General features: G+C 34.7%; 1 protein-coding gene across 1 annotated transcript; it reads left to right on the plus strand.

Annotated features, from left to right (window-relative positions):
* The first annotated feature begins 574 nt into the window (after positions 1 to 574).
* LOC143535217 (putative F-box protein At1g47790) lies at positions 575 to 1,162 on the plus strand. The gene has a single exon (XM_077029534.1). It carries the CDS (start codon positions 575 to 577, stop codon positions 1,160 to 1,162), a length of 588 nt encoding a protein of 195 aa, XP_076885649.1.
* The last annotated feature ends 16,141 nt before the right edge of the window (positions 1,163 to 17,303 follow it).

Below are 17,303 nucleotides of genomic sequence, written 5' to 3' on the forward strand. Positions count from 1 at the left end.
CACCCCTTTCCACTTGCTACTAGTTATTTCCACAAATAAAACAAAATGGTATTTCAACGTACATCGTATTTCAACATCATTTAAACCCTAAATTCGGCATCAAAATCCATAGTTTCCGAGTCAAGATCGAGAATCAAAAGCACCCTGCGTATGTAGCATGCATATTGGTTTTCAAATTTAATTCCCTTTAATTATCTTGTTTATTTAATTTGCTTTATCTCGTAGCCTCCATAATAGTGAGATAGCCTTTTTAGAAAAGATAAGTTTGGTTTGTGTTTGAGTCGGCTTATGCCTTTCTGTAAGTTTATATATTTTCCGGCCATTGAGCTCAATGAATAAAATTAAAAAAAAAAGAGCGAACTTCTGATATTATTTTTCAGTGCATGCATGTATATGTGCATGTTTGTTAGTTGAATCGATTTAGTATTACTACTTGTTTATTATTATTTTTATCGTAATTTTGATTGTTGAATTAGCTTGATTAGATAGTTTGGAGTTAGAGATGCAATTGAGGTCACATACGAGGCATATGCTATCACGCTACAACTTACCATTCGAAATCCATGAGCAAATCATGAAATGCCTCCCTGTCAAATCATTGATTCAATTTCGATCGGTCTCAAAGACATGGAAGTCTTGTATCGACAATGCTGGTTTCGTTGCTTCCTATAGCAGCAAGAAGCAACATATATTGGTAAAACACCTTGACAATGACTATTATGAAACAAGGTTTTTGTCAATTGTTGATGATGATGATGCTGCTTCTTTTGCCTTAAATAGAGTTTACTTGACTCCTCCCCGTTTGCCTAACGATAGTAAATTGATTGGATGCTCTGGCGGGCTTTTGTGTTTTTATAAAGTTGGAGGCGCGGCTTTTCTTTGGAATCCAAGTATTAGAAGAGGGCTTCATGTTGATGTGCCTATTATTGTGGGAGACGGGTATATTCGTGACGTTGTATTAGGTTTCGGGGTTTGCCGTGTGACTAATGACCTTAAGATTGTCAAGATTACACGTGTTGATGTCCCTTTAGTTGGTTGGGGATGGGAAGCTGTAAATCAAGTTGACGTGTGGACATTAAGCACGCGGCTTGGAGAAGCCTACACACCAATCTCCCTCGTAATTCGCTTTACTTTCGTTGTTCAAAGCATACCAGTCGTTTAATAGCTATAGATGGAGTTGTTTATTGGCTTGCTACCAAAGGGATTTCGTTCAAATATCTAATTATTTCATTTGATATCACAACTGAAGAATTCAGGGAAGTAAACCTTCCGGATAGCTTAGCCCGTCCTACACCTTATCTTACCATGTCTAAGCTAAGTGAGTCTCTTGTTGTGCTTGAAGATGCTGTCAAACCAAACAGAATAGTGTATAATTTGTGGATGACGGAGGGCGGTGTTCCAAAGTCATTTACAAAGATATACACTTTCGATGTTAACAGATATAGGACATCGGTATTGGGATTTAGACAGAGAGGCGATCCTCTAATTCGGCTTGATAAACAACTTGTTTATGAGTTGCACTCAAGGCAGATAGATTATCTTGGGTCTGATGGAGTGGAAGATGTTTTTTATGTGCAGCCCTACACGGAAACACTGTTTCTTCATGATCAACAGAACATTACAATCGATACCGAAGTGGTTCAAGATTAGTTCATGTTGGGTATGCTCTTCGACCACCAACTCATGATTCAGATATGAGTTTCTGAAACTAATTTAATCGTAAGTCTTTTGCGTTCAACTAGAATGTAATTAGTGCCCGTGTGTGTGGAGTATTAGCATGAGACGAATGCTTTTTTGGACCGCAAGTCTGCTTTCTTATCATTTCTGAATCCAAAACGGGCATTAATTACATTCTGTTGGCACAATTGTTGTTTGGCCCAAGCGTAAAGCCCATCCTAAGAGTTAGTAGGGTTTATTATATTTGGTAATGTCTTAGATAGCAAGTTTGGTTAGTCTATATAAGCCGAGTTATGGTTAGACATTAGAATAAGAGAAGTTGATGTAATCGAGTTAGGGTTCATCAAGAGTCAAACCGAGTTAGGGTTTGAGGTTTGTAATCAGTTTTTTGAGTTATATTTTCTGATTAATATAAACGAGAGTTATTCGTTTAATTCGTGTTGATTAATGATCCAGGACTTGAATTGGTATCAGAGCCAAGTTCAAGAAATCGATAATTAAGTTAACTTGTGATCGGCGATGAGGCAGATTAAAAAATCAGGGTGCGGTTGTGCACTCCAACGGCGGAAACGGTACACGGATCGGCGACGAACGGTGGCTTGAAGAGGAGCTATCAATCGGCGATATTGGAACCAGGTTGGGTTTTGGAATCGGGTTTCGTGCGGTGATCGTGGAGAACACACAGGTTCCATTGATCGTTTTTCTTGTAAAGAAGTAGTTGCGGGTTGCAGGAGATGTGTTCTATGGTTTTATTTTGAGAATAAAGAATTATAAAGGTGATGAAAGTCAACATGCAAACCAAGTCTAAAGCAATTAATTTTTGCAGATAATTCTCAAAGCTTGTGCCGGAGTTCCTTTCAAGAAAGAAAAGGTTTATTACTTTTGAAGGGTTCAAGAAAATAAAAACAACTCAAGTTTGATATATTTTTCATTGGCTAAACAAAACGGTTTGATCATTGTTTTTGGGTTGAACAAGACGGTTCAATTCAGAGTTCGTATTTTATTTGGGTTGAACGAGTCGGTTTGATTCAAAGTTTGTTTTTTGCACGGGTTGAACGAGTAAGGTTTTAACCAAGGTTTGATTTATTTTGTGAACAAGCGGGTTCGGTTCTGAAAAGTTGTTCAGACTGTTTGGTTTGTATTTGTTCCAAAGAAGTGGAGCAAAGGGGTTCTACGTCAATGGCAGGTGACGAAGAAAGACTGGTAATCCAACCCAAAGCGAGTGGGGGATTTCACTGCAAGTTCCAAAGTTGAATGGAGCAAACTACATCACATGGGTGATTGTAGTGGAAGTGATATTGGATGATCAAGACCTATGGGAAGTTGTTCAACCAGAAGAGGGTACGGTTATTGATTCAAAGAAGAATAAAACGGCAAGATCGTTTTTGTTTCAAGTGATGAATGGTGATATTCTTCTTCAGATTTCTCAATACAAGAATTCCCGGGATATATGGACGGCTTTGAAGGCACGGTATGTTGGGGCTGAGCGAGTTCAAAAGGCTCGACTGCTAACGTTGAAAAGTGAATTTGAGAAACTCAAGATAGCCGAAAATGAGACTGTTGACGAGTTTGCAGGAAAAATAAGAAGTATGGTTTCAAAGGCAACGAGTCTAGGTTACGTATTCGAGCAAGATGCCTTGGTGAAGAAGTTGCTGGATTCGGTTCCAGATAAGTACTGTCACACCCCGACCATGACGGAAACGTCGGGGCACAACCGATTGTTCATCGCACACGATATTATTAAGTGACAATATTTAATCAACTCATTTAAATTCATAAAAACACAAAGAGTCACATAACTTGTTCATACAATAACCGAATTCAAATCATAGTAAATAATATATTGTTCGTTTTGCTAATATCCTAATAGTCTCGATAACGTTTTTTCTTCAAGTCCTCGAGTCAACCTAAAGTCAAACCTGTAACATTGCATAAATAGATTTTGTCAACACAAAGGTTTGTGAGAAATTTCATAGTTTTTGAACAATAGATATATAATATGAAATTCCACAACTTGTATACAAAACAATAAATAATAGCAACAATTTAGATAAACGAAATCGTTAATAAGAATACATTAACGATAGCTTTCTATAAGGGGATGCCAAATATACTCGGATTTTGTATGAAATCGTTAATAAGAATACATTAACGACACCTTTCTATAAGGGGATGCCAGATATACTCGGATTTATGAATCAACCATCCAAAAGCGGTAAACACATTAGCACTTAAGCATATAAGCATATAACACCAAATCGAGCATTTATTTAAGTAAAGTATACAATAAAGTTTGTGGTTTAAGACTCAAGTATAAATCATTTGGATTTGAATAAGTTTGCAATGTCACCCCCAAAATGTAAAAGAGTGAAAACGGGGGATGAAAGTACTCACGTTCAAGTAATAAACTTGAAAGATTTGATGATTTGGAGATTACCCGAAACGATGAGTTTAACGAACGAAGCCTAAAGGAGAAGAAGTCTTGTATTAGAAAAGTTGTCTTGGAAGTCTTTAAACGAAAATAAGTGATAAGAAATGTAAACAATTAAAAGTTTAAGGTTTAAAATGTAAATATTTAAGAAGTTATAATAATAGTCCTTTAAAAATGTAAGTTTGCTCGAAACCGGGTTAAAGTATCTAGCCCTTAATTTTACTCAACCTATGTTAAGTAATAAGGTGGGTAAAAATGCAAGAAAACAAGTCCCTTTATAATATAGATACTAAAACGGGTTTTAACGAGTGTTCGGGTGGTCGGTTCGGGTCTTGGTGACTTGACCAAACCCAAAGTCAACTTTCCCAAAATAATAAATGTATGAGATAACTCAATAAATCTTAAAGAGACTTAACCAAGTATGTAGTTCTATTGTTTTAGAACTAACAACGTCTGTTAAGCGAGTGTTCGGTTTAGTCGGTCCAAACTTTGTTAAAGGATTAAGTTGGATTTAACATTCCGAGTACTTTGTGAAAATAATTAAAATCAGTTTATAAAGTATTTTTAAAGAAATATATAAGCTTTAATGGTTAAAAACACACTTGTGTGTCTTAAGCGAGTAGACTTGGTTTAGTTCGGTTTGGTTCGGTTTTTATCTTGGAATAAGGCCAAGAATGGTTACCACATGTCCAAACATCATAGAACTTGTAAAATAATTTATAAATAATAATACCAAAGTCTTACATACAAAAAGTCAACAACAAAGTCTTTAAACGAAAGTTCGGTTTCCGGTTCGGATATTGTTTCGAGATAAGCATGGAACTAATTAAAATGGTTTTTAGAAACTCAAATCTTACATAAAACATGTTTATACAACTATTTAAACAAACTAGTAAACAAGAGTTCGGCTTCCGGTTTGGAGCTATTTACGGAATAACCGAGGCTAGTCTCTACAAACCCATAACCATGGAACTCAAAATGTAAAATAGAACTAAGATAAGCAGATGTTAAACAAGTATAACAAGTTTGATGGTTAGATGCGGAAAATATATATAATCAAGGACTACTACGAGTCCTCCATGTAGCTTTGTCTTATGGGCCGGACACTTAACCGACCGAGACCGGAGAAATGCCCACCGAAGGTACAAAGGGTGCTATTATATATATGTTGTATAACAATCTTCAAGTATAAATAAGTGTTAACAAGTTGATTATAATGTAAGACTATGGTCAGTTTGACTTTGGAAAGTCAAACTGCCAAAAAAATATGTAGAACACATTTGAATGCTTGAGAATTTGAAGAGAAAGAGATGAATGAGCAAGGATTAATGAAGGGGATAGGGGTGTATATATAGGGTGGGTTGAAAGGGTCAAGCATTGGGGTGTGATATCAAGGTTTGCATGCAAGAGGGGTCAAGACAAGTCATAAAACAAAAAAAAAAAGATGGGGTTGGTCTGCTGCTGGTCTGCACGTCGGTTCGCGTCCGGAAGTTCGTTTTTGATGTATCTTGAGCGTTTTAAGTCCGTTTTCGAATCCGTAAAAGGGGTTTTTCAAATTAGGCAAGCGGGAATGTTTTAGTAACATAAAATCCAATATTTTATATATTTGAAATGTTCGGGATATAAATCGTGTCGGTTTACAATATAAAAACAAATACAAAATAAATACAATTTGACCCGAAATCGAGGGATGTCACAAGTACTTTCAACTCGTAGCCTAAATCAAACAAAGTTTTGATCTCGATAGTTTGATGTTTGAAGATGCTATTGGAAGACTTAAGGCGTTCGAGGAATGTTTACGAGGGAGAGAGTGCGCTTCAAATTCGCAAGGCCAGTTACTTTTTAATCGATCGAAAAGTAGTTATAAAGGCAAGTCGTATAATCAGTTCGGTAGCAGAGGTAAGGGTTGGCCGAGTTCACAGGGGCGTGGAAGAGGCCGTGAAACCGGAGGTTAAAACCGAGACGATGAGGACCAAGATGGTTGCGAAAATCGAGGTGGTCAAGATCGTGGGTCAAGTTATAAGGGACAAAGAAGAACTAATGATCGTCAAATGGGAAGAAAGGAGAGATCACAGGTTCAGTGTTACCGTTGTGATGAGTTTGGTCACTTTGCCACTACGTGCCTAGAACGTATGAAGAAAAAGGAAGAATCTAATTTGAACAAAGTTGATGATTTTGATCCATCTTTGTTTATGATTAAAGGTGATCAAAAGGCAGTTTTACTAAATGAAGACGGTGTGATTCCAAAGCGTTTCGAAACCGAGCCGATGGAGAAAGATGTTTGGTATCTCGACAACGGGAACAGTGAAATTCGGAGATGAATCTTGCATTGATATTCGGGGAAAAGGGTCAGTTTTAATTGAAGGGAAACGGGGGAGCATCGCCTGTTGACTGATGTCTACTACATCCCGAGCCTACAGGGCAATATCGTAAGTCTTGGTTAAGCAACGGAAGGTGGATACGAGATTCACATGAAACATGATTTGCTAACCATTAAAGATGATAAATGTAAGTTTTTGATGAAGGTGACAAGGACCAAGGACCGATTATACAAGATTAGCCTCAAGATAGCAAGTTCCGGTAAACGAGCTATCGTTGGAATGAAGAATTTTGCAGGCCGGGATCTTCAAAGTGTTGGACTGAAAGATGACAAGCCGGTTACGAGTCAGATTCCAATCTAAGATCCAAGTTCCAAAATTCAAAGTCCAAAGAAGAGTGTTCAAGAAACTAAACGCGTGGTCAAGGAAGAGATTCAAGCCCAAGGGAAGACGTCTAATGATCAAACGAAGCAAGTGTTACTTCAAGCTAAGTGGAGCCCAAGGAACATTGCAAGAGATCAAGAAATGCCTCGGGAGAATCAAGCTAATGATGACAAGCGTGAAGTTGAAGATCTGCCAATTTCGAGTAGGAAATTAGGGGGTGAGTTGGGTGAGTTGGATACAACAATTGAGGGGGTGATTATTGGCACAATTGTTGTTTGGCCCAAGTGTAAAGCCCAGCCCAAGAGTTATTAGGGTTTATTATATTTGGTAATGTCTTAGATAGCAAGTTGGTTAGTCTATATAAGCCGAGTTATAGTTAGACATTAGAATAAGAGAAGTTGATGTAACCGAGTTAGGGTTCATCAAGAGTCAAACCGAGTTAGGGTTTAAGGTTTGTAATCAGTTTTTTGAGTTATATTTTCTGATTAATATAAACGAGAGTTATTCTTTTAATTCGTGTTGATTATCGATCCAGGACTTGACATTCTAGCTTTTTTTTATCAATAAATATTATAGTTATAAACCACCTAAAATTCACTTTGTTTTTTATTATATAAATATTGCAAATTAACTCCAAAAAAAAGAAATCTATATGACATTTAGGATCTGGTTGTGGTCTGATGATTTTGTTGCTATAAAATTGTTTAGTTCAGTTTACTTTACTTGTAATTTGATTGATGGAATTGAAATGGTCTCATTGTTTCTTGTTCAAATTCCATCCTTTACATATTAGCGGTTGGTGCAAAATAATAGTTGGATCTTAGGTAAGAAATTGCAGGCCATGCTAAACCGGTGACATTGACTACTTCTATTTGTGCCTTTATGGCGATTGATATATGCAAACCTACATATATTTGACTTTTCACAGTCAACGAAAAGTTATATCTCGGTTTATCTTGCAGGACTTAAAGAGGGTGAACTACTAAACGTAAACAGTATTTTCTTGGCGTTCATGGGTGGTTCCGTTTTGATCTCATGGGGTGGCTATTAACCATTTATTTAAGTTTGGTCTATTTTATTTTATTTAAGTTCAATTTGAATTTTGGTTTATTTCTTGAGTTCGAGATATGGCAGAAGACTAAATCCTAGTTTGTTTTGGAATCAGTTTGTTGGGTGATAAGTCTTGGTTTATTTTACGTTATGTTTCTTTGTAAGTTAATTAAATAAAAGAGTCGTTTTGAGTTTGGAGCAAATATTGTGTGTGTTCCGATCAATCAAACTAGCAACCGAAGGTTCTTGGTTTTAATTCTAGATTCACTTGTGAAAGTTCAACATGACCGGGCGGTGGGCTCTATATTATGATTGTGTATGGATGATTAGTTGTACTGCTTACTATGGTGTGGTCAACAAAAGTCAAAGAGTAGATAATACTTGTTATTGCAGATTTGCAGCAGGTAGTAATGTAGAGGCTGTATATAATTTTTCCTTTCATATTAGCATTTTTGGTATGCACTAAGCAGGTAACTGCAAAATCAATAAATTTAATTTGACTTTTGAAAGTCAAAATGCATGTTATGTTGACAGAACTATAATAGGAATGTTTTGGGGTTGCAAGCGAAAACTGGCTGATTTTAACTCAAGATACGGCGTTGATATTGACCAAGTGAAAGTCAATCGGGTCATAGTGCATTTTTAGAACAAAGTATATAAATGACAGACTCGTTTAGGTTCGTGAGCCGGCTCGAGCTCGGGCTCGTTTATTAAACGAGCTTACTTTTAGGCTCAAGCTCAGGCTCAGGCTCGATGAAGCTCTGCTCGATCGAGCTTTTTTCATGAGAAGATCAGCTCGTTTGCACCCCTAGCGATGATAAGGAGGAATAACAAACATACACAATTAATGTTTAGAACTACTGCTTAACCAAAGTTGCTTTGTAAGCTACATAGATCTTTCACTTAGTTACAAAACATCTGTTGTGCGGCAGCCGTGTTTTGGTTATTTTGACATTAAGCGGGTTATGGTCACAAAGGAAGCTGTTATTTTAATACAATCATGCATACTTCTGCTTTCAAGTGTGTACCCTTAGCTTGTTTAAATAATTAAATGCCAAAAGTATTCAACACCCTTTGTGTATATAGCAGTAGTTTGAGGACAGGGTATTACACGGTTAATTGATGAAAATTTTAAACTTTAACTATTAAGTGAAATACAATAAAAAAAAATGATCATATAATGTTAATAAAATTACAATTTACATTAAAATGACAGAAATTATATAACTAAGATTACGCAAATATGTTGCAAATAAGTAAAACCTTTATTGTATACTACATTTGTGATTGTATTGGTCGGTATACACTGTTTATCAAAAATCAAAATCTTTAGTCCATGTCTGCTTGTAAATCTTGATAAGATAACAAATAGGCCTACTTATAACTTTTATGTGTGACAAATAAGGTTTTTCGAGTGCATTCCAACCCTATAAATGATACTATATCTATGAAACCAACAAAAAAAATATCATGCATATAAAATATCATACCTTTTAATTAATTAATAATATGATGTCATTTGAGATCATCTGCTAATGAATGAATCGGTTATGATTTACATTTAATAAAAATATTGAATTCATATATTGGAATAACTTAAAGAATAAGGACTACATGTTGAAATGGGTTGAAGAAAATGTGAGGATGGCTATGAGATTGACAAGTGACAAGAATATGTACTCTTTTATTAGAGATGGCGGTGGGGATCAACGGCAGTGGGAATTAGGGTTTGTTATTTGGGTTGGGTGCGTGTTATGAAAATAAATGGACAGAATCGGAAACTATTTGGACGGGTTGACCCGAAATAAAAACCATTACTTGAATATGGGTTTAAAAAAAGTGAGCAGTGATGAGAGCTTGACAAGTGACACAGTGAAGTAGCATTTTATTATAGTAGTAAGATTAGGGTTTGTTATTTAGGTTAGGTGTGTGTTATGAAAAGAAATGGACAGAATAATAAAGGATCCGGAAACTATTATTTGGACGGGTTGACCCAAAATAAAAACCATTTATTGAATATGGGTTAAAAAAAGTGAGGAGTGATGAGAGCTTGACAAGTGGCACAATGAAATAGTCTTTTATTAGAGTAGTAAGATTAGTAGATATACACAACGTTTTAAAAACCGGTACGTACTGACCGGTTTAAACTGTTATACCAGATTTTCATAAGGCAATCGGTATTTGGAGCCTGGAATTGGGTTATTTTCTAAGTTGAAATTGTATTTATATGAAATTAAAGGTAAATTATTCAACCTGGTTGAACCTCCCGATACATGCCGGCTCAACCGGTTATACCAATTTTAAACTAAATTATTAGTAAAATATCAGTTTTTAAAACATTGGATATGCCTGTTGGGTGTGAAACAATACCTTTATAGATATTTTTTTTAGTAATTAAATGCCAAAAGTGTTGCAAAATGTTAAAAACCCAAAAAATTATGCTACCAAAAAGCCTAGTAGTTTGTTTTAGTAATTTATCTAACAGCAGCAACATCGGTACACATGTAACAGTGTGATTTTACTTTATGGAGAAGGTTCATATACATTTTAATCTTAACATGAGAGCGTAAGAAATAATACCAATTTATAAAAAAATGAGAACGTAAGAAACAATACCAACTACAATACCAATCTACATAAACAATGATTTACAATAACAAAGAAAAAAACCTAAAAATTACAACAAAAGAATCAAAAATCATGAACAAAAAATAATAACAGCAAATACTTATAACAGCAAACGAAAAAAATCTAATAATAACAACAAAATATAAATAAGCAAATATTTATAACGTCTCATAATCGAAAATTAGCAAATACGAACAAAAAATAACAGCAAAAAAATCAAAAAGAAAAATAAACCTAAAACCTAATAATAACAGCAAATTGGTTCTCACTGTTTTCATGTTAAGAATAAAATATATTTGATCATATTTTTTACTTTATTATTAAACGAAGTTAAAAGCAACAAATGTAGCCAAATTTTTTTTACCGCAGGTAAAATTATTTTAAAGAAAGGAGTTATATTCATTGAAAGTTTTGATATGTTTCTATCAAATTTCTCTAGAAATCTGAAGCAAATATATAAGACATGATATTAAGTGCGTACATAAAAAATTAAAAATCGATGACAACTTCTCTTGCCCCTAACCCGAAACACATATCAAGTTAAATAGTCAACGCAATTTATTTAATAGCACACATGGCATCTTTGACCCATAAGAATATGCAATTCTTGCCAAATTTGAATTAGCAGATTGATACATTATCTAATTCAAACTTCTTTGCAAACGGAGAAACTTTGGTTGATGATACATATGTAGTAGTTGTTATGCCATCCTAAATGATGTCCTTCATGGATACTTGGTTAACCATTGAACTCATTTGCTATTTTGTTCATTACCAACACTCAGGTGCATATAGTTCGATGCTCAATTAGTGAGCAGTATATAGGTTAGTGATCGTTCGTGATATTAACGTTTCAAAAACATGGACATAAAATCCAACAATACCGTTTAAATGGAAGTTAGGATTTAGGGTTTTATTATATGTGATCCTTTTTGGTGATTTTAGTGTCTTCAAGTCATTTTAATAATTAGTTGTATTTGTTTAAGACTAGAGGAGATTATGAATAAACATGAATACAGGTTCTTTAGTGTTGAAGGGCACGAAGTTTAAAATTTTTCTAATTTCTTGCTGACAAAGTTACTATCGCTAATAACCAAATAAGTGTCAACCGTTTTAACTGCAAAGCAACTAACACGCTCTTTAATGAAGTGTTGTGTTGTTTCAACTTAACTTTGCGATGGTTCCTCAGTTATCATACATAAGTCTTTGATCAGTTTTAGATACGCTTTTCTCGTACACTTTTTTTCATGATTTAGAGAGGTATTCAAGACAATTACGCAATCCTCATATTATAATACTATGGTGTTGTCGGCCGAGGATAGCACTGACAGTGGTATAACGACATCGACATCTTTGAATTTTCTACATAAATTTGAATACTGTGTGATCTTCATGGGAATATAAAACTAACTAAATAACAATATACACCATTAGAATATCATATTATGGGAAACGAGGATACCCAAAGACTTTGGAGCATCCTTTGTTTTCTTCTCTTTATGTGCACATCAAGTCCAACACATATGAATCTTCTTTTACGTTAAGAGTGTTGTATTTGGTATTTACATCATTTTTACCTATTTGAATCGGGTCGGTGTTGGACCAGATTTCAAACTATACATATATTTAAATTACAACTTTTTAACATGTACTTCCTGTTTAAACGGTTTATGGCTGTAAACATGTTCGGGTTTATTGTACTTCACGTTTTGTTATTGGTCTAGATGATTAGTGTCGTTGCCTGTGATTGCTTGGTTCCGGCGATGTTGAAGAAGGGCAATTAGAGATCACCAAGACATCTAAATTAGGGGTCAATAGAGCGTAGTTATTATAAGGAATCCAATCATACGTGTACTCTTTGTCTAATTACTTAACTATACTTTTTGTCTAATATACTATAGAACGAACGTGCGGGCCCTCCATGCTGGTCCTTTTCTAATTTGCTTCTTCGAAAAATTTGGTTTGCTAGTTCACTTATTGTTAAGATTCTACATTTTGTTGTTTGCATACTTCATATAATATGCACAAACTAAATAGTTCCATATTTGTCATATACAAATTGTATATGCACATGCATGTAACTTGTGAAAACCACCTTTAAAGATTTGCTTTTAATTTTTAATTTTTATTTTATTTTTACATGTTATTAAATTTTGTCAAAACTAACGATAACTGTAAAAAGTATAGATATATATAATTCACGGCTTTGGTGCCCTATTGTTTTGTTTTTATGTTTTTTTTTCAAATATGATAATTAAATGGTTAATCGTCTTAGCTCACCGATAAATCGCTTAGAATAAACAACTTTAGGTTTTTACCGACGTCTGGTCTTTTTATTTACTTCTGGTATCGTAACGAACGCAATCAAATCGACCGAATTCGCGTCGACTCACCATCGCAACGCTCAGGGACACTTAGGTTTTACCAACGCCCGATGTTTACCAACTCATTGTTGCAACGTCCGATACCGACAACACTTGGGTTTTACCGACCGAACAAATGTTGTTTTCTATATTTTAATATTTTATATGTTTATCAACCGAACCCACGGTAACGCACAACTGCAATGTGACATAAACATATTCGACCTACCCGACCCGTTATCTAACCTGCGTGGCCTAACGTGCCGAGTAAAAAAAACTAGTTTACTCTATATGTAAAGCTTAAACTTGTTTATCGAATAAGCACAAATTTAAAATTATCCAATATAGAATTTTTTTATGGTAACACTACTATGGTATTGAAGGTATTATAATATTAAAGTCAACGTTGGGCAGCAACATTGGTACCACGGTTCATAACAGGATTAATATATACTTTTTTTTAGTTTCTTTTTTTGTTATAACCATAAATATTCACCATCACTTTATTAGTGGCGAATTATTTATTCCAATTTTTCAGTATAACATTAGCGTGCATATTACTTTTATTTTACAACAAGACACAACTGAAAATTTATTTTTTTTATTCTTATCGTGTCTTAGTTTTATATATATATAAAAACTGTGTTAAAATATTAAAATATAAATGCATAGTCATAAGAAACTCGAACATTTAATAATGAATCAGTGGGGTATTAAATATTTGACCACGATTTATTAATGAAATTATTAATAATATGCATCGTATAAATTGAATTTATAGAAAAATGAAAACATGCCTTATCAAATTAATTTATTATTTACTTGTTTTTTTGCTTTTCTCTCATTTAAAAGAACGTGTGGGCCAATGAGCTGTTGGTAGAATGGTGAGGAAGAAACTTGATATTCTATGTGAACCAAGTTTGATTCCTACCTTCGTATCTTTAGTATTTAGTTTCGAAAGCACCATGGTGATCGATGATTGGAGGCTAGGTGAGTAGATGACGCTCACCAGTTGGATACTTGAAATGAACAAGGTTTATCTAACTACACTGTCGTGCGTTTGGGTGAGTGTTTACGGATGTTGGCCTTAACTGAGGGTCTTCCTCGGAGCGAAAGGTGAATGTATCCCGATATAATGAATTAGCTTGGAGCGCATTTAAAGAATTTGTTAGCCGTTAAAAAGAAAGAGAAGAAAAGGAGCACATGAAAAGAGATTAAAAAAAATACTACAATTCATTATGCACTTTTTAGAAGTTATAATACATTATGTTAACAAAGATTGTGGGGTCTGTTATTCTATTTTTCTGTCTTAATAGTTATTTTATTTGAATTATAATACTTTATCATATTGCCATAAATGTACACATGGGATAGAACGGTGGTGTAGCAACACATTAACTAATTATAATTAATTGTTTGTTGAGTTTTGAGGAAGATGATTAAAACAAGATGAAGCTTTGTGAACATGAGGTCAAGTCTACAACGCATTTGTTCGTGTCATGTCAATTTGCTCAATCGGTTTGAAGTATCATTGCAACTTGGTGTAAGATCCTTACTATTTTTGCTCTTTCAATCCGGGGTTTGTTGAAAATACACAGGCATTCTTGTTTACTGAAAAAGGTAGCAAATGTGTTTCATACAGTGTGAATGACAACAACTTGTGTATGTGGAAAACAAGGAATTCAGTGGTATTCGAAAGGAAACCGGGTAGTATGTTTTGGTAGTTAAGAAAATTTTATGTTTTAATGGTCGTTGAAAGAAGAAATAAGATGAAAAACAAATGTGTACGTATCCAATTATCCATAATTAATTTGGTTTTTTGTTGAGAATTCTTCATGATGACGTAAGAAGTCCTTATTTGACCAATCACTATCAATTTTAGTTAATAATATGTTATAAAGCATTAGTACTGATATTGACAGTTCACACGGTATATTTTATTTCCACGATTGTCTATTAAAAATTCAAATTATTTTAAACTTATTATATTAATACATAATAGTTAAAAATATACAATTATATGTATTATATGTTTATATGAACAACAAACTCTAATATATAAGCCCGTCTCGTGCTTAGACTTGTTTAGAGAGAATGTTTTTAGAGTCTGTCACAATACTTAATATTTATTTTGCAAACACTCATACTTTAAAACTACCTTATAAACAATCTAATATAGATGAACCAATTTTTTATATATTAAATCAGAAAACACAACATATAACATCCCAGTTCTTCGTATCAAATACTTGTTATAATAGATCAATACATGAGTGATGTATCCTTATCCTTTTAATTAATAATAATCACAAGAAAAAAACAACATAAATAAACAATTAATACCCTTCATGCATATAATATCCTAATTTTCTAATAATAATAATAATAATAATAATAATAATAATAATAAAGACTGTAAACGAACCAAACGTTCAGTGAACAGTTTGTGAACCGTTCGGCGAAAAGTTCATTTATGTTAGTTCATTTAATAAACGAATGAATATGAACAAGAAATTTCGTTCGATTAGTTAAACAAATGAACATGGACAAAGCCCCGTTCGTTCAATTGTGTTCATGAACGTTCGGCTATGTTGTTCATGAATGCTTTTTGTACATTCATTTATTTTATCTAAACATTTTTTACTATTTAATTTATTACCCTTAACATAAAATATGAAACCAATTCTCACATTGTTTTTGCATTGTTTCCCTTCCAATCTCATTATTCACATTTATGAATACATGAACTCAATCTCTAAGCTTCACCGATTTTATTTGTGTTCGCTTGTATTCGTGAACCGTTCGAGAACACATTCATTTCCTTAATGAACGAATATACACATAAACTCTTGTTCGGTAAGCGTTCGTGAACACATTATTTACTTAACAAACGAACATGAACAAGGCTTTGTTCATGCTCGTTCGGTTCGTTTGCAGCCTAAATTAGTAATAATAATAGGCCCAATTACAAATTTTGTCCTTTAAAAAAAGCCAAATTACGGTTCATGTCCTTTTTTTAGTTTCCTTGCAGGCGGTGTACTTTAAACTTTTTTTTCTACACGTTATGTCCTTTACGCTAACTAGGTTAGAAAAACTCAGTTAAATACCCTCACGTGAGGCGCATGTGAGGGCATTTTTGTCTTTTCGACTACCCTGCAACTTCTTCTTCTTCTTCCTCTTTTCTTCTTCATTTTCGTCAAAGGCCAGCCCCCACCACAGCTCCGCCACCAACCACTACCACCACCTTGACCTCTACCACCGTCACCCACCTCTGCTACCAGCCGCCACCACCACACCTCCACACAAGACCAACAGCTCGGTGTTGGAAACACATCTATTTGCTCGACCGAATCAGCTGACCACCACCAGTTCAGTCATCGATCTCCTTGTCGGAAAATAGGTTGTGGTGGTGATGATGATGTAGATGACGTGGAGGGGATCACGACGGGCCAGGTTGCAGGTGCTGGGTATATGGTGGAGGCGTGGTGGTTGATTTGGTGTGGTGGTGGCGATTAACATGGTCTCCGGTGGCCGTTAGTGGTGTGGTGGTGGTTTAACCATGTTTCTTGTACAGAGCAATCCAATCTCACCATTTCCGATCACCCCTAACCAAACTACCACATATCCCCAAACCAAACCCTAACTTACTCACCCCTCAATTACTCGATTAAAACATAATTCACCATCTTAAAACCCTAGTTCTCGCTCCATATTCATCAACCATCAGTTTAATTTCATTATCAGAAGCAGTTAAGTTTCTCTCAATGCTTCAGATAAATCAGATCTCCGATGAGTATCGGGATTCGTATATGGAGTACAGTTTAAACTTTAAAGCTACTAGACCTATGTAATTTGATCTCATATGCAGTGAATCAGTTAACAAATCAACGGATTTTGATTAATTACAGTCTTTGGTTGCTAGAATATTCCGGTGAGTTTCCGGCGCCGGAGAAATTGATTAAGGCGGTATTTGTGAGGGTTTCGAGGGGATTTAGGAGTGATGATGATTGGTGGGTTGAATGGAATGGAATGGAATCTGCAACGCGATGGGTGGGGGTATGGTGGCCAGAGTGGTTGTGATATGGTGATGGTGGTGGCGTAGAGAGAGAAAGAAGAGAGAAGGGAGGAGGATGGAGTTATAAGTTTGTAGGTACAGACGAAAAGACAAAAATGCCCTCACATGCGTCTCACGTGAGGGTATTTAACTGAGTTTTTCTAACCCAGTTAGCGTAAAGGACATAACGTGTAGAAAAAAAAAGTTTAAAGTACACCGCCTGCAAGGAAACTAAAAAAAGGACATGAACCGTAATTTGGCTTTTTTTAAAGGACAAAATTTGTAATTGGGCCATAATAATAATAATAATAATAATAATAATAATAATAATATAGCTAGTTATCTAATTCGGTCACCTTTATAAGCCCTATCTTCCTTGATATCTTCACCTCATCACA

This window comes from Bidens hawaiensis, unplaced genomic scaffold (genome assembly GCF_021521415.1).
Source record: "Bidens hawaiensis isolate Kalapana, Puna unplaced genomic scaffold, B.hawaiensis_p1.1 tig00010432_1, whole genome shotgun sequence".
Taxonomy (NCBI): domain Eukaryota; kingdom Viridiplantae; phylum Streptophyta; class Magnoliopsida; order Asterales; family Asteraceae; genus Bidens; species Bidens hawaiensis.

Bases quoted from the DNA above. Each gene is read 5' to 3' on its own strand.
- LOC143535217 (XM_077029534.1), top strand. From the start codon at position 575: ATGAAATGCCTCCCTGTCAAATCATTGATTCAATTTCGATCGGTCTCA.